General features: G+C 39.8%; 2 protein-coding genes across 10 annotated transcripts in view; one reads left to right on the top strand and one right to left on the bottom strand.

The window, feature by feature from the left end:
* sbm (sobremesa) overlaps positions 1-14,918 on the bottom strand; it is a 25,332-nt gene extending 10,414 nt beyond the window's left edge. For 3 of the 5 annotated variants that reach the window (XR_010574264.1, XM_065478615.1, XM_065478694.1), the window contains exons 1-3: positions 3,010-3,232; positions 2,072-2,263; positions 1,742-1,843 (exon numbers count right to left, since the gene is read on the bottom strand). Coding sequence is in view for 4 of the 5 variants with exons in the window: in XM_065478615.1 (XP_065334687.1) it covers positions 1,742-1,843; positions 2,072-2,263; positions 3,010-3,148 (433 nt within the window). In the remaining variant the exon portion in view is untranslated. Of the gene's footprint in view, positions 1-1,741; positions 1,844-2,071; positions 2,264-3,009; positions 3,233-14,611 lie in introns of those variants that run through there. The other 2 variants (XM_065478494.1, XM_065478406.1) reach the window with 2 other exon arrangements.
* The window catches only part of LOC135936085 (glutaminase-like), a 24,867-nt gene extending 1,254 nt beyond the window's left edge, over positions 1-23,613 (top strand). The window contains exons 1-9 of one of the 5 annotated variants that reach the window (XM_065478968.1): positions 16,402-16,444; positions 16,947-17,142; positions 20,947-21,014; positions 21,064-21,264; positions 21,347-21,459; positions 21,760-21,884; positions 21,948-22,106; positions 22,245-22,550; positions 23,401-23,607. In XM_065478968.1, the coding sequence (XP_065335040.1) occupies positions 17,134-17,142; positions 20,947-21,014; positions 21,064-21,264; positions 21,347-21,459; positions 21,760-21,884; positions 21,948-22,106; positions 22,245-22,550; positions 23,401-23,460 (1,041 nt within the window). In that variant the 5' untranslated portion in view covers positions 16,402-16,444; positions 16,947-17,133 and the 3' untranslated portion in view covers positions 23,461-23,607. Of the gene's footprint in view, positions 1-16,345; positions 16,445-16,946; positions 17,143-20,946; positions 21,015-21,063; positions 21,265-21,346; positions 21,460-21,759; positions 21,885-21,947; positions 22,107-22,244; positions 22,551-23,400 lie in introns of those variants that run through there. The other 4 variants (XM_065479117.1, XM_065479044.1, XM_065478887.1 and 1 more) reach the window with 4 other exon arrangements.

The raw sequence follows: 23,613 nt of genomic DNA, 5'->3' as shown, positions 1-23,613 counted from the left end.
ATAATTTACCTCCAGCACTAAAAATACTAAGAAATTTGGTGTTATAAAAATCTAGTCGTTTTAATAGGGAAAAATCTCTGGCACCTTAATTCACTAATTGCTCGATCTCTTCACAAGATCGTAGACAACTAGATTGAGCGACAGACTCGGCAATGAAACACAAGCATTCTAGTGAAATGAGTGAGATGATTCTATTTTGGTTGAAAGAGGATTACCGACGCTCTTTCTCTCTTTCTCTGTCACACACGCACGCATAGTTGAAGGTTCATGAACCCGCGAGACCGAAAGACAAAAGCAATCATTGGTCCGGCGCCTCGCGCGTCTTGTCAAGCTCGTGTTGGCTCCCGCGAGACTCTAAATAAGCCGGAAAGTGGCGGCAATTTATTTTTGCGCAAAAACTTTTCTGCGTGCGCTTCATTCTCGCCACTGCTGCCGCCGGGCAGGCAATAAATTTTTGTCTGCGTGGCACTGTGTGCACGAGTGCGTGGTGTTGGGCGGGTCTCGCAAGGCCGCTAGGCTGACCGTAAAATTATTTATTGGCAACGAATATGTGTGTGCCTCTCTGGGCTGGTACGGTTATTACTCTACTGACTTTGTTTACCTTATACTCCTCTCGAAACGAGCCCTCTAAATCGCAAAGTGTGCGTCGAGACATTCATATATATGTATTAATTCCTCCAATTGAGACTCATAGATGGAAGAAGTTTGAAAGACGAGGTAATTAAAAAGTACAAAAAGATTAAGAAACGATAGACTGTTTTGACTTAAAGGACCGATCTGAAATTTTTGATAATTTATTTTATTGAGGATTTTCTTCAGTAAATAGCTCAATGAGGATTTTTCTCTTTTCAAGTTCAAGTCAAGGAATTGGCTAGGGGACCGACGCTTTTTGGCACTTGCGGAGATTGTGATTAAAGCAGCGTTTTATTGTGTCACAATCAGCCACGTGATAATGTCCCCTTAAAATGATCTTGTTGAACCTCACGGTCAGATCAAAATCGTGAATTTAGCCAACTGTACAACAATTTAGAAATAATGACAAACCTAGAATTTTCTTAACTCGAATTCCACTAAGAGCTGGGTACGTTATAAGAGTTGCTTCAAACCCGAAATTACCGGTCACATAACAACTTTTACTATTCTCATAATTAAAAAAATACTCGGCTTTTGGAATGCATCTTAATGAACGAGCTAGTTTGTTTTGATAAATGAGTTAAACACATTAAATTTAATCTTTAAAGATCAAAATTCCCGGTCCTCGGACAGGGATGAAAGAAAAAAATAATAAGAAAGAAAATTTATTTCCGAAGGCTAAATTCAGAATTCTTTCATTCTATTGTTTTCTTTAACAAATCAGCGAGAACAACAATCAACAGCAGCTTCGGTTTCTCGTGCAAAACAAAACAGCTGCATTTTGTTTGTTTAGCGTCCCTATAGAGCGCCGGCGATTCATTCTAATGTGGGTCACAGCCACGCCGCAGACGACGATTTTTGCTTGCATATCCTATGATGCAAGCACCAGTAAGATGAAGCACGTGGGTGCTATAATTAAATTAAAGGTGCAGCGAAAAGTTCTCTGCTGCCAGGCGCCGATCTGGGCGCGTTTTTACGACTGTACGTTGCGGCCAACGAAAGTGTGATAAAATTAATCGTTTGAAACAGTAATGAAACACTCTCGGAGAGAGCAAAAGTGTTAACAAACAACAGCTTTGCGTGGCTCAACGACGATGAGGAAACTTACCAAGCAACGAGAGAACGCCGCACGAAATCCAGATAGCGAAACTAACGCCGACAGAGCCAGTTCGTTCCAACACGCCTGTCGGCGACACGAATATTCCGGAACCTAAAATCGAAAAACAAAGCATTTTTAAAACTAGTTGATGAACTCTGCTGCATATTGTCGCGCACGCAGTCATACAAATCATTTAGCCGGCCTGAAACTGCCAGCTCGAAAGCGTGAAATAATCCGAAGTAGTTGGCCAATCATTTTATTTCTCGAGCAAAAGGCTTTTGGCTCACTGGCACGGCCATTTTTCTCAGCAAAGCCGTTGGGAAATTTTTAAGTGCTTACCTATCATCGTTCCGACAATTAAAGCCACCCCACTGAAGAGTCCCAGCCGTCTCTTGAGGTGAAGAGCGTCATCCTTAGCTGCCCCCTGCCCCTCCAGCATGTGTTCCTGCCCCTCGCCCTCCGTCCCCTGCGGGTAGGTCGATCCGTTCCCATTCCATTGAATTGTTCCTGTTGCGTTCCCTGCTGCGGCATCTGCAACACGAATATGATAAAGAGGTAAGTCAAACTCGTGGTTTCCGTGCAAGTTGGAAGGTATGCAAACTGCTGGACAGACTAGCACCGCAGGTTGCATACCCGCGAAACTCCAGGCGCTGTTCAAATTTTTATTATTTTTATGATATTGCTGGAAGCAGTGCTGTATTAAACAAAAGTAAATTGAATTTTTATCTTTTTTCCATGTTCCAAGGAGAATGTGAGGTAATTCTTAATTTTTGGCGGGAGTACCAACTGGGATTTAGGTTAACGCAAGGAGATGAGGGGCTTTTTTAAGCGGTACGTTGGCTGATTGTTGCAAGGTGAAACGCGCTTAAAATAATACTTGTTTGCCTTCAGTGTGCTCAGTCAGAATGATCAAATTCTTTTTGTTCTGTCTTATTCGAAAATATATTATAAAATGTGGAAAGCAAAAAGCAGCATAGAAAACCACCAGTAGGGTAAATGAAAGTGTAATTTTCCATCGAACAACAAAATCCTGTTGCTTTTTAAAACGTGAGAAAACTAGATACAAAAATAAAAAACTTTCGAATCTATTGCTAAAAAAACTGTCGCTCACGTCATTACCAAGGTGACCTATGACATTAACGTGAAAGCGCGCTGAATCAATGTTATGACACTTGTAACGCGCTCAAAATGACAGCCCAAAATTAAGAAAAAGAGCGGGAGCTTTGCTCCAGCTGATTTTCCAGACAAAGCAATTATTATGCAGCTTGCTTGTTCACCTTTGGCTTGGAAGAAGGCGAGCGAGACGACTGTGTCTAAGCCGTTGGACTTGTCAAAGGGGGCCGAGTCGCTGGACAACTGGATCGAGTGTTGCGAGCCACAACAATGCAAAATGGACTTGGAGAGCGTGTCTTTCATTCTCTGCCCTTGGGCTTGCAAGGGCTCCGACAACGCTCACGGACCGACTGACGGACCAAGCTTGTCTTGTGACTCGGCGCACTTGCAAGCGTATTAATAGCCGCGTTGCTAATTCCGGCAGACCGAACCAAACCTCCCCGCTCGCGCACACCGCCCGTCTGCCGGCATCTTCACGTGTTCTGGACGAAACGCGTGCGTGCCTCTCACTCCTTTCTCTCCACCAACGCATCCGTAATTGTAATTAAAGTCAAGTTTCAAAAAATTATTTTCTCAGCTTAAATTGCTGATTTTGCTTTATATACTTTTCTTTAAAAAAAGCTTTTTGTCTTATTTGGATAGACCGGATAGACAAGTTGATGAAATTAACACTAAAAAATTAAACTTTAAAAAATTGACACAACACGGCACTGCTCTGTGTGGATTTGTAACCAGGATGAATGGCTCTTCATTGCGAATCCACACATAGTAAAATGACTGTATTAATTTTTTAGTATTTTAATTCGTTCTCGGTACTGAAGATATTTTTCCATCTTATTATGTTGAACCTTTAAAATTTGATACGGTTGTAAAAAGAAATCTGAACTTTTCATAACAGAAAATCTAATAGTGGCTTTCTTGCACACGCGAACTGTGGATCTGATTTTCGACTTCATGGCTTCAATCAGTGTTTGTTAGGAATAAATATGAGCATTAATTAAATCTATGAAGCCAAATGAAAACCATTACTGTTGTTGCGTAATTATGTTATTATATCAACTAAAAAGAAAACTATTATACCGCATAAAATTTCTTTAAAGCCTTTAAAGCAACATATGCATATAATTTTTTTCGATATAAAATTGAAATTGATCGGAATATTGTTTCTAACGCCATATTAGATTAAACAGATTAAATTTAGATTACTTTTTTCACTGTACCCAGCCTCTAGTTTTTGTTACCCAAAATCCTCATGGTTACAAATTTGCGGTAGCTTCGAAAAATTTAATATTTTTAAATCAGGCCAAAGTGTCATTCACACGGAGCAACACGTAAAAATAGCCTACGTTTGGAAGCACGTAAATGTGTTCGACAGTGGTTTTTCCTCGCAAGCGTTGACAAAACTCGATTTGTAGAACAGAAATCGTCATTTAGGTTTAGTATCAAGCAGGGACACAACACAGTTGACGCACATTAAACTCGAACGCGCGCGGAGATAAGTAAATAAATATGCGACCAGCGGTAATGGATCCTTTGGCAGCAGAACAAGTGGCGTCCCACAGCGAGCGCACAATAATGTTCACCCAGTTGTTTGCACACAAACACAAAATGTACTCACCGACAACAACTAACCAAGCGCACATACACACGTACACAGCATTTGTTAATACGATCGACGCGGTCAAGTCGTCTGTAAATTTGCCTATGTGCTCGAAATATGTTTTACGATCGCATTGCGATTAACCCCGCGCGTGCCTCTGCATGACCAAGTGACAATCCCGAGGGGAGAAAAATAATTCGCGCAGTAGGTTGCGTTTTCAGAACGCTGTTCATGCGCAAACAAGGTCGAGGGGGCGTTACTATCCAAATGGGTTAATTACCTTGACAGATTATCGCGAGTAGCACGTGTTTGCAGATAAAAACTGTTAGTGCTAGCATTCCCTACTTGCATTATACTTTGCAAAATGTTTGCGAAACTGTATATGTTTTGCTTGTGACTTGAGCCGTGGTTCTTTCCTGATAACACCTTTGGATAAATTAATAGAATGCTTTTAAAGACTCATTTAAAAGTTAAAAGGAAACTCTTTTCACAATTGATTAAAAATTTTAAATTTTCATGGGAAAATTTATTGAATAGACAAATATAATTGAAACTAGATCGCCAAGATGTGGAAAAATCAAATATAATAATGAGTTTCTCTTTTTTCAAATATTTCGACAGAGTTAGTGCTTATTTTAATATTTGAACATCAAATTTACTTGAAAAACTTTGAACATTTCCCTGGACATTTTTATTCAGAGCCATTTCTCAATACTAAATAGGGATTTATAAAGTCACAACATATAAATTAAATTTAAAAAAATCATGCTCCAATTTTTGAGCATACAATAAGAAAATATGAGACTGTATCATTTTAAATTAAAAAGGATTAAAACGAACCGCTTTAATTACATTTTTTTTTCATATGTGGCTGCCTGATACCCAATGGCCATCATTCAAGTGCAAAAAAAACTTTTCAATCACTCAACAGTCGTTAAAAATGGGTGCAGTGGGGGCTAGATAAATCACTGTAGGTTCCAATGCGTCTCACTTTAAAATATTGCTTCCTCACTTATTTTGGGGCACATTGAATGTGGATGACTTGAGGTAATTTAAGACCTCTGGCTGTAAGTTGTTGAAGCGACGAGTACCAGAATCGATTCGTGGCCATGCTTCTCTAAAACGTTTGCTGAGCTAGCAGCCTGGAATTTTAGCTCTCGGATTTCCTCGCCGACGGCTCTTTTAATTGCGCGCGCATTTTGTAGGACAAAGCGTCTCATTTATTTGCGAACACGCGTGAAAGAAAGCACCACGCTTCATGCAGTCGGCGCAGGAAAGAGAATAAGAAAATCAGAGACGTCGTGGTCGTCACGTAGTCCTCCCCGTTCACTTTTTGTTTGCGTCGCTGATACATAGCAGGTCAAAATGGTGCTCCGTCGGTACGGTGCTAATTTGAAATGAGCAGCGCTAAACCTTTGTTTCGCATAAATCATCTATCTGTCGACGCAGACAAAATACGACACTCCGAGGAGGATAGCATTAGAGCTGGATCACGTGAATGAACTTGATCTAATTCTGACGCACATGAAACTCAGAGATCATCGTTCAAACTTTAATTATTATTTCCTTTTGAAAATTTATTATGTCTACAAAACAGTGCAAAACATTAATTTGTTGCGTACAAAATTGTTGAAACATTTTATGATTTAAACGCAACTGTGGAAGATAAACTTATTATTCCACAAATTTAATTTGAAAATGTTTAGGAAGTTCATAATCTATTACAGTTTGATTCTTTTTAGCAAATTCCCAAAATATAGCTATATATTTCTCTTAATGAAATTCAACCGCAATAGGGAAGGTCCAAAGGGATGTTGACATTCCAATGTTTTTAGTAAAGTAAAATTACAAATTCTTGTATCTATTTTTGTTATTTGCGTTTTTGCAAATATTCTAGCACGTCATTCAGCGATTTTTTATTGTTTGCAATCCAACGAATTTCCCCTGCGTTCTGACGTCATCGTGTCTGTTTCGGAAAAAATCTTTCCAGAGTTTTCGCCTTTGACGTGTAGAAGGCACCCGAATTTTTCGCGATGTCAAACCCGAGATGGGTCGACAGGCGTGCTTGTTGTCACGAGATTGGCACGGGTCATGAAAAGCAATGGACAGAAAGCGTGAAAAGTTCTGCCAGAGTAGCAATATTTTCCTCTTGACTGTTGTTAACTCCTTTGCGGGCTTGGTATAATAAAAAAACTCCATCGCTCTCGCACAATGTGCGCAATAAGCAATGATATTTTGCAACTTTTACGTGAAATTTTTATTTTTTTTTGCAAAGAGCGAGCCGCTTTTGCGCAGCAGAATTTGTAAATGAAGTAGCATCAAGTTAATAAATTACTACAAAGCAGCAGAATTTATTCACTTGGAGAGTTTAAATAAAGTAAAATTCCAGGATATTGAAATACAGTTTAGTGAGGAAGTTTTAATTGAAGTTTGAATTTAATTACAGCGATAAAGAAAAGAAACTGGGGATTTTTATGGGGTTTATTTTGCAGTGGGATGGCCAAATTTAAAAATCTTTTAAAAGGTTTTTGGAACGCTTAAAAATTAGAAGTGTCACTCGTCAATCCCAAAAAAAATCAAAAAATTTAATCAAGACTTTAATTTTCCCTCACTTTGATTATGCTGATATTGTATATTGCAATTTAAGCGCGGCACAGCTGAATAAGCTGGAAGATTAATTAAATAACCTCATGAGTTACGAGATGTATATTCGACGTAAAACACGGCCAAAAACTGTAATTGCTCTGCTGGCCGATAATTTGGGGCCAAGCCTCTAGGAGTCGAAAATGAAACCACTTACTTCATTGGTATGTGCACATATTGAATTGTAAATATTTCTCAAAATTAGCAAGCTGTGGCATCAAAATGTATTACATCATGTTATGAATTATAATGACGGTCACTTTTAACATTTGCATTGTTCCTTAAAAGACATTTTAAAGATTTATAATCAATCCATGAAATTTAAAATTGAATAAAGACGTTTGCTCTGTATAGAGCAAATTATTTAAATTAAATTCAGTCCTATCTGCAGCCAAATCACTCGTCTGTCACATTGAAACGGTTGTAATTTATGACAAAGACCTTAATTGCGTGAATTACAACGCAATTTCGTTTCAAGCATCGTATCCATGAGAGCTGGCTAATTACCAAAATGCGGTATTAAATTGCCAAAATTGAATTCACCTTGCCAAGACGCTGAATGGCCTTTGTCTGTGTCAAAGTGTTCTACTCCATAATTGAAGACAAAGCCTGTTCCCCAAGGGAGTCGTCTGTTGCTTATAATATAATGTCACACTCCTCCCTCGTCTCTAAATTGGCAAATGAGATAGGATAAAGGATAGACGCGCCTCCAAAATTTAAATCGGTTGTCTCTGATCACGCCATTAGCAATTAGCATAATTGATGCTCGCACGTGACTCAGCGAGAGATTGCGCGTGACGTCACTACAAGGAAACCTCTCCTTGCGGTCGTGGGTCCCTGAAATTAGTTTAACAGCAAATAGGGTTTTTTTGTTGAACGCACCCAAATGCTTGACTGTATAAGGAAAACTATAAAAATAATGTTATAAGGAAAGAGTTGTAAAAGTCTTACTGCTCTGATGTAATTATTTTAATTTAATTTATTCTGACGCGTGCGAGAAACAAAATGAACATTGCGTGTGAAGTCGCAAGTTTTTAAAAGGGAATATAAGAGTTTAGATGCGGCTTATTTTCTTCCAGTACATTCGATCAATTTACTAAGTAAGATAATATTTGTTATTAAGATAATTAGAATTTCACTTAAAAATAGCTTTGAATATATAAAGATATGATTTTTATTGTGCTCAGCAATGAGTGCATTCGATCATATTCATTGATGATTCAGAATTCTCTACAGTAATCTCTGTGTGGTTATGCATTTTGTTTGCATGCAGCTTGAAGGGCTGAAACAGTACCTGCATTCCAGAACGAGAACGTGCAAGACAAATTTTTTCTTTTCAAAATTCAACTTTTAGCCTTACACCCTTAGAATCCCAAAGGAAGAAGCATTTTTTAAACCCTTTAAATTTGAAATAAAAATTTAAATTGAAAGTGCGAGCATTTTGAAAGCCTGCTGGAATGTGAAACAGCCAGCGACATGACATGATATTGAGTGGGTGTTTATTTACATCGGAAATTAATTGTTCCGGTGTAACAGACGGACCCAAAGGACATATCGGTTTTGTGTATTGGCGCAACGCGCAGGAATATAATTGGTGCAAATCAATATACCCAGCGGACAAAATGCACGCCAAATAACGGATGCGTGTGCTGGACCTCGCGCCTAAGGGGACACATACCTATAAAAAGTCGTATTCAAATTTCTGGCCTAAGGCGTTGGTCATTTTACTCCCTTGAATTACGAGACGAACTCATTCAAAAGTTGCAAATTGTTTCGAAATGCGGATGAGCATAGTTTGTCATCATTTTTACCATGCGTCTGATGTGCACCGGACGTGTTGAATAAGCGCAGCCTTCGCAGCTGATTTGCCGCCGATCATGCACTAACGATCTCGTTCCTTTCTTTTTATTTAAGAGTGACCCTCAGCGTCGGTTAACCTTTGGTGCAAAACAGACGCGCATACTCACTCGCAAGTCGCCATAATTTTGCAATCAGGCAAAGTGGCTTCGCATTTAACCCTTGCACACCAGAGAGCGGCCACTTGCACCTTCCCATTGGCCGCGTTTATTCGCCCTAATTGGAGTTATTGCTCGCGAGCGCAATAACTTCTTGTCTAGCATGACAGCAGCTGTGCCTGAAAGCAAACACATGCAGCCGTCCATCCATGCCAAATATATGTTGCTTTCCGAACGAATTCGCGCAAATAAGACGTGAATCCCTCTCAATGCCATTTAGCAAAAAAAAAATCGTCTCCAAAAGTATCAGGTTGGAGGGTGGTGACTGGTCATTTAGTAGAGACAAAGTATTTTTAAATATTCATTATTTAGAGACAATAAAGGCCTTGCTATGATGTAATCATCATGTGCTCACAATCAGTAACTTCAATAATTTAACAACAATAATTATTTCCGAGAGTCAATTTAAGATCTGCTGTTTTCGAAATACTGACCATGGGTCTCTCTTAATAAGCTTAGATTGGTATTTTTTTTATTATTATTTGGGTGTGGGAGGTTTGGGGCTAAATTGCTCTGTTGACCTTCAAATGAAATCATTTGTATTTTAAAGACGTATAATATTTAATCAAATTATAAAATTTTACAGAAACATTTTAGCTAGAAATGTCTTCAATCTCATACATATAGAACGCAAAATTTTTTATTGCTCTTTTAACGATTTACAAAAAATGGCAAAATTTCTCTTCTGACTAGACAGTCTAGCCTAACGAAATATCATGCACTTCATAGTTTGGAGTCTCACGCAAAGGTCAATATTAGCTGAAGATAATTGCTGGGCTCCCTAATGAAATGATAAGTGTCGTGTCGGTGAAACGCAAGTAGTAGTTTTTCTTGTTAGGCACACACACTTCATTAGTCAGCTTAATTCTACTTTACGATTTGTTTACACAAGCGCGTGCAAACCGTGCACATTCTCTGGTGCTTAAATGCACAATTGTATGTGTATGGCTTCGTCCCACGTGTGCAAAGAAACTATCGTAACGGAGTTACGGTTTTCTCCTCATTTTTGGCTCAGTATTTACGAATTCGTTGTTATTTGCACAAATATTTTGTCAATCTGGAAAAAAACGACTAAGAAAATCTGCCAGCCGAGTAAATGTCCATCTCAAATAAAAGATGTTAGTCGATGCTCATCCATGCAGGATATTCGTGAAAGCACTCTGTTCTGTCGCCGCCGCCGCATAAATTTGACTGAACGCAAAAAGCTTTCAAAAGCGGAATTGCGCAGTTTGGTCACGATCGGCGCGAAGAGGAAAAAGCTCGCAGCGCGCGGTGGTCCATTCCATTGTCTTGAACTGGATCTGGCGCCGAGAGACAGATTACCGGTGTCCACTTCTTGCCGCCATCGCACCGCGTCTGCAACTCTCATTGCGCGTGTGTTAGACGTAGGTTAGTTACAAAACAATTTATCTCGCAGCACTCGTCTCTCGACATTTGGCTCGCAGGCCACGCACCAGCTGGACGACCATCGACATTTCTGCTTGCCGAGATTAAGTCTACTGCCAAAATCGCGTTTTTTAAAGTTTAATTAAAGGCATGGAATGGGATTAAACTCACTCTAAAGTAGAGCTAGTGAGGCAATGATTTGAAAAATCCGTTCATTGCAGACTCATTTTTGACGTTTTGGCAGATTGCCTAGGAAAGAATAGTTCATTGTGGTGGAATATTTCAAGTTAATTTAAACTTGCAAAACAACGGCTAGAAACCTGCTAAAATGTAAAAGAAAAATCGGCAGTTATATTATTATTAACTTTTATCTGAAAAATGTTGTTGTGCGTACCATTCGTGACTTAAGAAATTGCAATATGTAGTGTCAAAGCTCGCTCGACTTGAAATTTAATATTCTACTTTACTTTCCGCATTTCTTGATATAAAGAGCTTGCCGCTCGCATACGCGTGGAGGGGTAAAGCAGGAAAATCTTCTCGTCTTGTTCGCACCGGGGACACTCCAAGCGCACCTTTTGCAATTTTTGGATGGACATACGATGTTTGGTTTAACAATTCCAAACAAGGCGTCGAGACTCTCGTTATTGACTTGACATTCTGACGCAAAAAGCAAATTTGTTTTTTAATTATCAGCAGGAGTGTGTACGTCCGTGCTAATTAAACTCGCAGGAGTGAATGGGATGGGGAGAGGAGCAGAAGCTTGGAATGACGCACTTTGGCGTTGACACAGCTTGTTAAAATAAATAAGAAGTTTAGAGATCAAGACCATAATGCAAGCCTTCAGCATAAATGGGACAAATGGCCGATGGGTCCTCAGATCTCGACATAATTAACACCGCGTGTTTGTTCTACTAAAGAGTATGATGAACAGACTCTTGTTTTTTTCATTTCCTTAATTATTGATTAATGGAGTTGGCTGGTCTAAATGGATTAACCTCATTTCATTAGCAAGAATTAATTTAAAAAAAATCACCTTTCAATGCCGTCAATTTGGCGAATGTTCACAAGGTGATGCACTAAAACAAACCAAATTTCGAGTCACATTATCCTTCAGAAAGAAATGATTTTCTCACATTCACTCCAGCCCTATTATAAATTAAATGGTGTGATGCCAACTCCTTTTTTTGCTCTCCATTAATTGCAATGAATTTTTATTCTGATACCAATTTTACGAACTTGTTTAGGTCCATAAGTATGAATGCTTAAAAATGTAGGTTATCGAATGACCCATAAACTATTTCCAGGGTTCAAGGTTGGTGCATTCTGTTCATGTGGATGATGTGTCTTGATAGGATTCCGGCTAAGCCACGCGCAAGCACGCACACCCGCTCAACGAGGGCTGAATAAGAGGATCGTGCTCCTTTAGTAATATTGTCATCGGCTCTTCGACGGCGACCCACGCTAAGGTAACTGGCGTCGGCTATTTTTGAGCTGCCCGCGCGCGATCACAAGCTGAATTTTTGGTTTGCTGTGCTCGCTCCACTGCCGCTGCCGCGACCGAGCACACACTGGCCCGAAAACGATCGATCCGTGATTTGCCGCGCCGCATGCGAAAGCAGGTGAAAAAACAATGCCAATGAGTGCAGAGAAAAACTCATCATGCCTTTTTGCTTTGTTTCCTGGATGGTATTCTGCATGATACGACCGTACACCGTACAGCTCTATTGATGAATTTTGATGACACTTTTACTCAATTATTGAGCATGAAGCGCGTTTTGAATATTTCACGCGGTGCGGTAGTGCCAACGCCAACACGCGCGACTTTCTATTTTTGTGAAATGGAGCGGAACTGCGCGTATTGAAATTTTAAAAATTCCAACTCTCGGCTGAAGTAACTTTAAAAACATCCGTCTCATCAAGGTGGATCTTAAAAATTGAATGAGCCACAATATATCAGAGAGCAACATTTTGTGTACTTAATCCGGATTCAGAACAGTTAGAAACACACATAGGGTATGGAAATTGCTTTCTTGAATGTTTAAAAAACGTTTTTTCAGTTGAAATTAAGCGCAGCTTCCTCAGTGTGTAAGCACGCTCTTTAGTTCTTAATGATATTTCCTGCTTAACTAGTTTCGGCTGCTGGTTGCAGACCTATAGTTCATGAGCTTTGATCCTGTCATATCTGATGTTAACTTTTAACTGCCTTCATTGGAGTCTACTGGAATTTCAACAACATAATTTATGAAAAATTTTATATTTTCCAAACAAAAAGTCCAATGCTTAAAAAACCTTCATAAAAGCATACTACAAAACAAAATTCATCATCGCTATCAATTCTTTGTCAACGCAAATGGAGACGCGTGCACTTAGTTTGAGCATTGGTACAAATCGGAAAACGTTTACGGTTTCAGTGATTATCGTTGTCACAAAGTGTCGAAAGAGCGGCGATTTTTGGCAATTGAAGCCTCATTAGAAAGGTGCCAAGGTGTCAAAGTCGATATGCACGTTTGAGCTGAATGCCGAATGCAAATTGTTGAACGTGCGTCGTGAGGAAGCCGTTCGAATGAAGACAAACCCCATTAGCGGGGGTTGGGGATGCGCGATCGGCGCGCGTTCCACGCCTGGGTGGCGGCGGCGGCGGCAGTGGCGGTTTCATTCCGAACTGTTTGTTCGGCGGGGTCTGGCAGCCCTCGCGCGAACACGGCGCAGTGAGGGGCGATGTCGAGCACCGCACGTAGGCACACGCCCGCCCCGTTTGGCGCTCGTGTTGGGTTGGCGCTCTCTCTTTGCGGAAAAGCCGCTTTTCCACTACCAGCAGCAGTGCCCTCGAGAGCAAGTAGTGCTCCTCGTGGTGCTGGTGTGCCGCCGCTTGATGCGAGTGGCAAGACTGCACGACTAGACACGCGTGTGACTCTAGCGGCGTTTTGTCTTTGATCACGAGCTGTTCTGAAGAGGTTGAACACCACTGATTGTTTCCGGTTGAAAATTCATTTGCGAGACTCCTGATGTAGCATTAATATTAATAAAAAATTCTTGTTGTACCTGAAAATCCCTCGCTCACCAATATCGAGAGAAAAACTTATAAATCACTATTTTTTTTAATGAAAATTTTATCTGCAAAATTCAAATTTTTCATCGAAGTTGCGTTTTTTTATTTTTCTAGTAAAATATTCAATCAAACTTTCATTAAATGAAAAATTATCTTAAAAGTACTGAATTCTAAAACTCTGATTAAATTAAATTTTAACCAACAAGTACAAGTTGAACAAAAGATAAGATTTTGGCTTTGTCCATTGAAGGGAAGGCAAACAACGAGCTAATTCCCGAATGTTCTTTTTTTTGTCTTGCCTCCACTTTTTGCTTACTCAACATTGGCTTTGCAGCCCCCATTTTTTATCCTCGCGCCATTCAACCCCCGCGTAATAAGCCCGTGCGACGGTAGACTGCCGGCAGCTCATTTTCACCGGTAGCAAGGGTAAAAATGAGGCTTTAGTTGACGTTGGTCTTCACCTTGATTGAGTCTCACTCGCGTGGCGGAGGGAGTATTGATCCCGCGGTGCGCTCAGCCTCTATTGGACCAGCAGCACCAGTCGTTCAATGTCTCTTTCTCCGGCAAGCCGAGACTCGCTGGAAACCAGCTTCGCTCCCTCAAAACGCGGACATAATATTCTTCACGGAATACCAAAACTAAAATAAAATTAAGAATTTCCGCCGTCTGTTTGGGTTCACACAAAAGCGAAGGGTGCCTACGGCAACATGCTTGCCACGCGCTAGGAAACCAAACCTCAATCGCGTGGAAACCAGTGCGTAATGAGGGGAATAACATGTCGGTGGTGATTAAACAAGGAAAACAACAGTTCATTCATTGAAAAGTTGAATTCATACATATTCGTTAATTCATGGCTGCGAGAAACTTCCAGTAATTTCAATCGTCAAATGAAATAAAAATTAAGCCCTTTTGCTTCAATCAAATCAGAAAAAACAGGACAAAATTGATTTTAAGTGTTAGTCAATTTTGCTGGAGGGTTTTCCTTTCTGGGAATTTTTTTTTTCGTTAAATTTTGAATTAAAAAGAGCACTTAATTTTAAAAAATTGAGTTTTATAATGTGAAAGTTTCCTACCTTGGTGAACATGTCGAGGCATGTCTCGCTAGTTTCAAAATTTTGAGTGTGCAGCAGGCTCAAGAAATTGCTGTAGTCGTGCTGGTTGTGAGTAGCGCCGATCATGACACTAGAAAAGCGCTGTGAAACAAAGTCTTAGAGGGACCTCGCCGGTTGAAGACCCCTCAAACGCCAGAGTGGCTTCTTGATGCTCGAACTCAACTGCAAGAACCGACCTGGACCTGAGTCGAAGGTGAGACACGTTGGAGGTGCTACAGCGCGGAGCACACTACCCTGCCGGCGAGACTCGGTGAGACGACAGGCCGGGCGGGACATGCGCGGGCCAGCCAGCTCCCGACCCCTGATTTAGTCCCCCATGCTAGCCGACTCCCACCCGAGCGAGCGACCCGACTGCCGCTGCGGCCGCGCCAACATCCCAATGACGTCGCTCTCGTGCTCAATGGGTTGCGCAGCGTTGGGCACAGGTGCACGTGTGCCGCACGCCAACCCACCGAAAAACACAGCTCATGATATGCTTTTTGCCATTAAAACACATCTGCTTGCTTGCTGCACACTCAAGTCACCTCGCCGCCTGCACGCTTGTTGACTTTTATCAATGAAAAAGTAATAATTACGCTTTGCTGGATTGACAGTAATTGCATGGAACAGTGCTCTCTCATTGCTGAACAAAGCCGAAACAGGAGATTAATTGGTTTAGTGATTTATTATTAATATTTAAACAAAATGATCTCTTCCAATACGTGCTGTAAATTGGCAGATCTAAATCCCATTTTAGTTAGTTAATGAACGGATGACATTATAAATATTATTATAAATATGCTAGCTATTATAACAATCCCCACAATAGATGCAACTGACTTAAGTTTAATTTCATGAATTTCTATCTTTTAACAGCCATGCATTTTAAGGCGGGGAAAGCATGAATTTATTAGTAACTGAGGAATAAATAACTAAACTATAAATTTAGAACTGATAAATTACCTTTGGTATTTGGGAATCTAATTCGATCAAGGTTCGCAAAAACCCTCATTTTCCCAGAAAACCCCATTGCATTGGAAAAAACTTTTTTCACGGGTTTTTGCGCATTTTTTCGAAACGCATGCATTCTTATGGAAAGTAAAAAACTCTCATGATAGATGACCAAAAATAGGGATTTTTCAAAATTACCAAAATCAGCAAAATCAGTATTAAAGCCACTGGTTCCACCAAGAGACTGAAAATTTTTACTCTCAACGCAATTTTCTGAAATTTCAGACTCTCTTGAAGCGAAATAAATTGACTATTTTCGGGTTAAATTCGGAAAAATGCGGAAAAAGCCAAAACTGGTGGGTTTTCCAGGCGGTTTTTACGCAAAAAACCACTGGTGCATTTTTGCGAATTACAAAATTGGCGAACCCTGAATTCAGTCCCAATAGGTCGTATTAAAAATTAGCAAATTCCTTCCAAAAAAGTGATGATCAATCAGCATATTAAAGCAATTTTTGAATTTATGATATAAAATTAAAATTAATTTAAATTGGAAATTCTGATGTATTCATTTATGTGTAATTGCTTCAATTTGTGTGTGACGTGAATATAAAGTAACTTCCGAGAGATATATAAAATATTTGAAAATGCGTCTCATTTCTCGTTGGTTTAAGATATGCTGGTCTTAAGCAAATATAATTATTTCAAGCTGCGTGTGCGTGATATGCAAAACAAGACGATTTAGCAGTATTTGGTAAACGCGACATTTACAATGAGGGATCAACTTTCCGCAACTCTTATAAATACAGGTAGCACAGAAGCGAGAAAGCACTGTTCTGTCTAACTGCTGCCCCTCGCTGGATCATGGTGAGTCGAAATTTTGTTTTTGCGTTTAGAACGCTTGGCCGCTTCCCGAGATTAAAGTCTTTCATCTGCTGCCTTGAGGAAACTAATTAGACACCAACGAGAAATTCGCAGCTAATGAGATTATATTCTGCGTTTCCTGTCCCAAATTCATTCGTATACTCAGATTAAGATGCTGAGCTATTTTCGGAAAAATATGAAAATGAAAAATATCTTAACAGCCACCTTGAGACAATTTTCCAACAGGATTAAAAGAAATCGTCTTAAACAGTATTATATATACATTTGAAATTGTAAAGTCGCAGCCACCCCAGTAAGTCGTAATTTATGATTCTAACTTCCTTCCCCTGTATCCTCATGACAAAGTTTTCTTTTGATGCTCAAATATTTATTATAGCTGTCCCACGTGTAATATTTGATTCGCCCCTTGTTCAGATGTCACGCTTATGCAGCTGCAGCTAGAGAGTGTTCGAGAAGTTAATCGAGTTCCCATTTGATCCCAAAGATAAAAATGAGGCACCACTGGAATGCGTCCCTTCCTCCCCTTTGTTGCACCGGGCTCTATAAATAAGCTCCACCTGAGGAATCGAATTGCAGTCTGTCGTGCTCCCTCATTAAAAAAGTGTGTTCCCGACGACAGGATCGACCAATTCTAAACGCAAACGATTGCTTTTCTTTCCCGTCTGCACAAAATGTACTCTGTAAGTCTAAAAACACCCCTTCCTTGCAACCTTTTATTGAAATGAAATTCGTGGTAGCTGTAGTGGTGATTTATAATATAAATTAGTTAGTAAACTAATGGAGATATTGCTTTTATTAGATATATGCAGCTCTTTTTTAAGCCAAAATTCCTTCACTTTTTAGTCCTTCCAACATTAATTTGTAGTGGAATTACAAATTCCATTTTATAAGAATACTGTTTCAATTATTTACAGTATTCGTGCCGCTTATTCTCAATTATGATTGCATCTTCATATTTAATAAAAATATTCCTATGCATGTTTCAAAGTAAATACATGGGCTGGGTTTATAACGGCAGCAGGCGAGTGGGGGTAAAACGCAGTGAGCATGATCTTATCTCACTCTGTCAGATTCATTTCCCTCTCAATCTATTCTGGTTATTTGGTGGAGGCTCGACAATGCCTCGCTACTCGCGATCTTTAAAAAAAAACTGGAATTAAATTTCCACTCAGCTGACAGGTGAAGCGCTACCTGCCAAACCAATCTCGGTAATCGCACCTGCCCCTTGCGTTTTTCTCTCTCCTTTCTCCCTCACTAAAAAATGAGCTGCGGTGGCAAGCAATAATCGTTTTATATATTGATTCTGTTAAAGGGCTACCAACCTTTCATGCTTTTCAGTGCATAGCGATAAATATTGACCCTTTTCCTCGCATATTAATTTCCCTCGTTAGAAAACAGTCTTGAATTATGATTTTTAAACAACTTTTGTGTATTAAAGATATTAAGAAACATCAAAATTTCTGTCTTAAGCGAAATTCGTAAGGGGTCTAAATGTAAAGTGAAACCTGACGACTCACAGAAAAATCCACCGAATTCACTCTCCGTCGCAGACTTTATTGCAGAAGCGGCCAAGACGTATTTGTTGTGTGGCTGCTTGTCTTGAAAAAGCAATTGTGCGAAGATTGCTTGGATTCGGTCCAATATCTGCTGCTCGACCGAGGCAAATACACCTTCTCGCAGCTCTGTTTGATTCCCATTATCAAGTGGAATTTTTTCAGCATTTATTCGAATCGCGTCGCAATTTCTCTCTCTATCTCCCAAAGTCTTGAGATGTCATCCGAATATAATCTCGTGGCCACAGTCAAAGCTGTTGTTTTCGCCTTTCATTAATAGTAGAGCTCTTGGCGAATCACGCGCGTGGATGCCGCCCAGCAGAGTTCGACACCCTCTCTTGCAACTTAATTAACGACCAACCGCCGGGGTTTTATTTGTGGCGAGAAAGGTTTTAATCAAAGTTTGTGTGTCTAGACGTACTTCCACGCAAGACTTAATTAAATACTCACTTGATTCGTTTTCGTTACTGCAAGTTGAAGCAACACCGATATCTGGGGGTTTAACCGAATTCACCTGCTTTTAAGCCAGATAAATTGCAAAGTTTATCGGACTTCTTTTTTTTCTTTTAAAGTGCGTTTAATTTCACGATGAAGAGGCTAACAACGTAGAAAAGTACTTCGTACAGTAGAAATTTTATTTGTACATTCCTCTCCGATAATTTTTTTATTTAAGTCTTGGCTTATTTTGAAAAACAAAAAGGGTATTAAGAACCACTCTTAAAGCACTATAGTGAATTCATTTTTACTTGATTTTTCTCATTCCAACTTTGTCTTCCTAGCCAGGGTCTAATTTTTGTTAGTCAAGTTATCTGCTATTATGTCTTTGTTTATTCTCATTGCTATGTACTAGAAAATCCGTACTTTTTACAAATACATACTTTGGTACTTCAAAAATTTAGATTAAATTAATGCATTGGTTATAATGGTTGAGAAGTAGTGAAAGTAACTGTTATATACGGTTATATAGTATTATGTATGATTTTACAACAAATTATTAAGTGATAAGATCGATTTCTAATCTATATGAACAATATTGATTAAACGTCGCACTCGTAATTCATAAAACCAGGAATACTGAATTTTATAAATTAAAATGAATGCGAGATGAATTAAAATATTCAAAATAGTACACCTTAAAAACATACTAGCATTTGCCTAAAATTTCCATCAAATATACCACACGAATTGCGTCATGGCTTTTATGTTGCGTGAGCTATAATCGAGGAAATCAAAAATATAATTTGAGCAGAACCGATTTAACGGCAGCTCCGGGAAGCAGGCGTGACTCACTGACTTGATTGCAGGCTATGCAACGTGGCGTGCGCGCCCGCCGAGCAGGTTGCCTACGTAGTCGGGTTGTTTCGACGGTCGCAGTTGCTCTCGGACAGATTCATTGATCGGCGGTGCGCAAACCCCGCCCGCCTTTCCCAACCCTTGTTGCGTGGCATGGCCGCCGCCGGTCTGCGACCCTGCACCCCCCACGTGACCCGCGGCTACCCATTTCGTTGGCCCGCCGGCTCACGTGACTATGCAAAACTTGCGTGTGACCTTTTAACCTTGGACCACAGCGCGCGCAACAAACTTTTGCCAAAACTGACGCCCCCGCCCGCCCGCACTGCCCCCTTTGTTCTTGCCGTTTTTGCCGCCCTCCCAGCTCTCACGTCATTACTTCTTTCAATTGCCCCTGGCTGACTCTCTGCAACTTTCTTTGTCCGTCTTTGACACCTCTCACAAGCTTTTCCCGCCAAAAGAGGTGACAAGCAAACAAGCCACGACACAGGCAAACATGAAAAAGAAACAAATAAAAAATGAAGAAAATAACTTTTAAGTAAAGCGCAGTGTGGCCACAGAGTAGATTTTTTAATGTGGCGATAGTTTTAAGCAATCTAGAACCATTATAATTGGGTTGTTTTAAATGTTTTAATGCATGGATCATCAAATAATTTTTGTTTTGATCAATATATTATCCTACTCTCTCTGCACTGTAAACTTGAGTTCATGAATTCAATGTAAGACTTAAAAAGTTTTAATTAGTTTATGAGAAACGTAAGAGCATTGTTGGTCCAGCATATACGGTATTTTTAATTAAAATTAGGTTTAAACCTGAAGTTTAGGCATTTTATAAAAAAAAATACTGTTGAAGATCAACGGTTATCACTGTATAGACTTAAAAAAATGAAAATTTACGTTGTCATTTATTGACCAAGCCGTTGGCCCGCATTGTTGAGCGCATGCTTTGCGTGCACAAAAACAATGTGAGAATCCAAACGTCGTTTTGGGGTCGAGTGCGGGCTGATTTGCGCCAACATTTGACTCTCTTGCATTGCCATGACGAGTCCGTTCAGATTTGGAGGATTGCGAAAGCTTTTCGACTCGCTACTTACTGGTTTGCACTTTCCAACATGCTTTGACTCATTTTAATGGACGAAAGAATAGCGTTATATATATTAATAAAAAGATCTCTGTGTGGGGGCAGGAACACAAGCTGGTCCTTTTCTGGACTGGGCTTTAACTCCAATGAGTCCCATATGTTATTCGTTCGCGATGTTTTTGGGACACGGAGTTTTCCAGTTGTTCGTTATCAGGGAGTCGCCCCCTCTCACAAAGAGGTGAACCGGCAAACAATTTAATTTTATTGAAAAATAAATTAAATGAAAAATGGCGTAGTCTTCGATGGGCCTGTCGGAAAATTTTAATATCGACCACTTAAGGCCATGGTTCTAAAAATGTTCCAGAAAAGGCTTAAAATAAAAGGCTTTTCCCAGCTACGGAAAAAATTGGTGATTTGAAATCATTAAAACAGCTTTACGCTATGAAAATAAAATATAGATTGAGGTTCGAACCGCCTTTACTTTTCACCTAGAGTAATTTCATCTAATTTTATAGAGTTAAAAAACATTTTTGAATTAAGGACTTCATTTTTGACTTTAGGAGAGTCGTCACACAGAAGAGAGAGAAGCTCACAAACTTGTTTCACTTAGGCGAGTGGCACCAACCAGGTATAAAATCAACACCAAATATGATGCATTGGAGTAATTTTAATGTAAGCTGCAGATACGTGAATAGCGAGTTGAGCCAGATTTTCCTGCGCTGCGGGCAGAACGAGGACGGAGCCCTGAACGAGTCGATTCCGCAGCTGGCGAAGCAGGACCCGGATCTGTGGGCAGCGTCCGTGATTTTCATCGCTTCAAACCACAAGGGGAACTTCGGACCTGTCACCGACACGCGGTTCACCATTCAGTCAATTGTGTGAGCATCCCAAATAAATTTACCACCTTTTGTTCCCACTGAGAAACCAATTCAACTTTGTCTATCTCACGAAAATTTATAGCAAAATTTTGATCTACGCATACGCTGCCAGTCACCTCGGAGTTGCCCAAGTTTCTGATCGTGTCAAATGCCGCGGCTTTGCAGTTCCCTACAATTCGGACAAAACCACAGAGGGTAACTTTCTTAGTCATCCAAAGATCATTGAAACTGCTCTACGTTAAACTATATGTGTATTTATCTCCATTAGCTTGCAAAGGGTATATAGTAGTTATAAATTTTTTACTTTCTATTTTTATATTTAGTTTGTTTAAATAATCTACAGACTGCAAATTTCAATTACGTTAATATTTGATAAATCATTTTGTTAACAATCCACCTTTAGCTGTTTTAAAAATAATCAATCTCAAGAAAAAAAAATTTATATAGGAAATTTATTTTTAACTTCAAAAAATTATTGTTTGTTCCATTTTGAAGGATGTGCGCCGAATGTTTGTTTGAACAGCGGAGCCCTGACTGCTTGTGCGATGATATTGAAATTGGTCCACCCTAAGGCGAAGCAATGGTTGCATGTTTTCTACACATTCCGGTCGTTTGTGCAGGTACTAGGAGTTTTGCCTTTGGTAGTTCTGTCGGGAGACTGATATCCGGTGTGTATATTACAGAAAATATGTGGTGGTGATATTATTGAATGCGATTATGATACTTACCATTCTGAAATTTCAACTGCTGCTAGTAATAGGGCAATCCTGGCCAAGCTTTCTAAATGTGGGACATTGCCTGCTGACGTCAACACCGAGGACGTGCTGTGTTTTTACACAAGTGTAAGAAGAATTTTCATTTAAAAATATTTCCCTTTTTTGAAAAACATGCTTAAACCATCATCCAACTATACTTAAAATGCAAAATAACCATATTCATAGACTGACCCACGTTAATGGAAGCCTAACCTTTACTTTCAGTGCTGTTCGTTGCTTGTGAACACGCAGCATTTGGCAAACATGGGTTTGGTTTTGGCCAAAACGGGCAAGAACGAGTCAGGCAAGCAGGTTTTGGAGCCACGAGTGGCGCAGTCATGTCTCGCGCAAATGATGCAGGCCGGCCTTTACGAGCAGTCGGGTGATTTTTTCGCCATCACGGGGCTCTTGGCGAAGAGTGGCGTGTCCGGAGGCGTCGTCGCCGTGGCCCACAAGAAGATTGCCATCGGTCTCTTCTCGCCGCGACTCAACGCCTACGGAAACTCGGCCCGCGCCGTCCAGTTCATTAGAGTGAGTCTTCCTCGATTTTCTTAATTTTACTTTCATTAAGTGTCATTTTGCATGCCATTTGCGCAGTCTGCGGGCCTAAATTGATACTTGCGTTTCGTGACGTTCTTGAGAAGCAGCCGCGGCTGAATTAATTGAAATTTTCATTGGCAGGCTGGAGGGTGTGTTTCGCAGGAGTTTCTTTCATTGGCTATGCATATATTATCCTTGGTTCAACATATTAAACTGTGCGGCAGTTCATCGTGCATATTTTGTGAATTAGTTAATTTCATTTGCAGTTTGATGCGCATGTTCTTTTTGGCGTACATCAATTAAATCGACATCTCCATTCCAGTTTCCACGGTGGCATATGCGATTCGTCTTCTCATTCTCATCTTCATTTATCATCTTTACATGTTAGCAACGCATATATTCAAACGTAATTATTATGTCTTAAGGCAACTAGAATTAAAAAATGCATCATCTTTAAATTCGCAACCAAACCAAAAATGGATTTTTTTCTATAAACGCATTAAGCTAATTTTCAACGCCTGAGGAGAATTGTTTCAACTTTAAAATTTTTGAATCCCTCTTCATCTATTTAAGCTAACTGTTCATTTGAAAGAAGACAAAACGTTACTCTTATTGATAGGTGTGGCCGAAAAAAATAGATAAATACATCTTAACGGGTCTTGCCTTTTGCCTCTGATATGGAATTAATCATAGCAATATAGTGATTGGTACATTAAAAACCTATATAGTGTGAAATTTATTAACCTTAGAGGAAATTACTTTTTTAAAGCCCGATTCTCAGTTGGCACAAAATTCCAATATAAACTGAACTAACAATCATTTTTTGGCTCTCTCTTTGCAGGAGCTATCAGTGACAATTCCTGGCATCCATCAGCTTGCAGAGGATGAATTGGAAATTTAGGAAGCTGCTGAAAGCCGTAAAATAAGATTAACTGTGCATCTGTGTGCGGTGCAAGTGTTCGGGGACGCCAAATAATTATTTTTAAATAATCTCTATGCATCACGTTATATGCAGATATAAACTAACATTTTATAATGTTAAGATACCTAATGG

This window comes from Cloeon dipterum, chromosome 1, assembly GCF_949628265.1.
Source record: "Cloeon dipterum chromosome 1, ieCloDipt1.1, whole genome shotgun sequence".
Classification (NCBI taxonomy): Eukaryota; Metazoa; Arthropoda; class Insecta; order Ephemeroptera; family Baetidae; genus Cloeon; species Cloeon dipterum.
The sequence above is the reverse complement of the archived record's forward strand: the minus strand, read 5'-3'. Positions and strand labels throughout refer to the sequence as shown.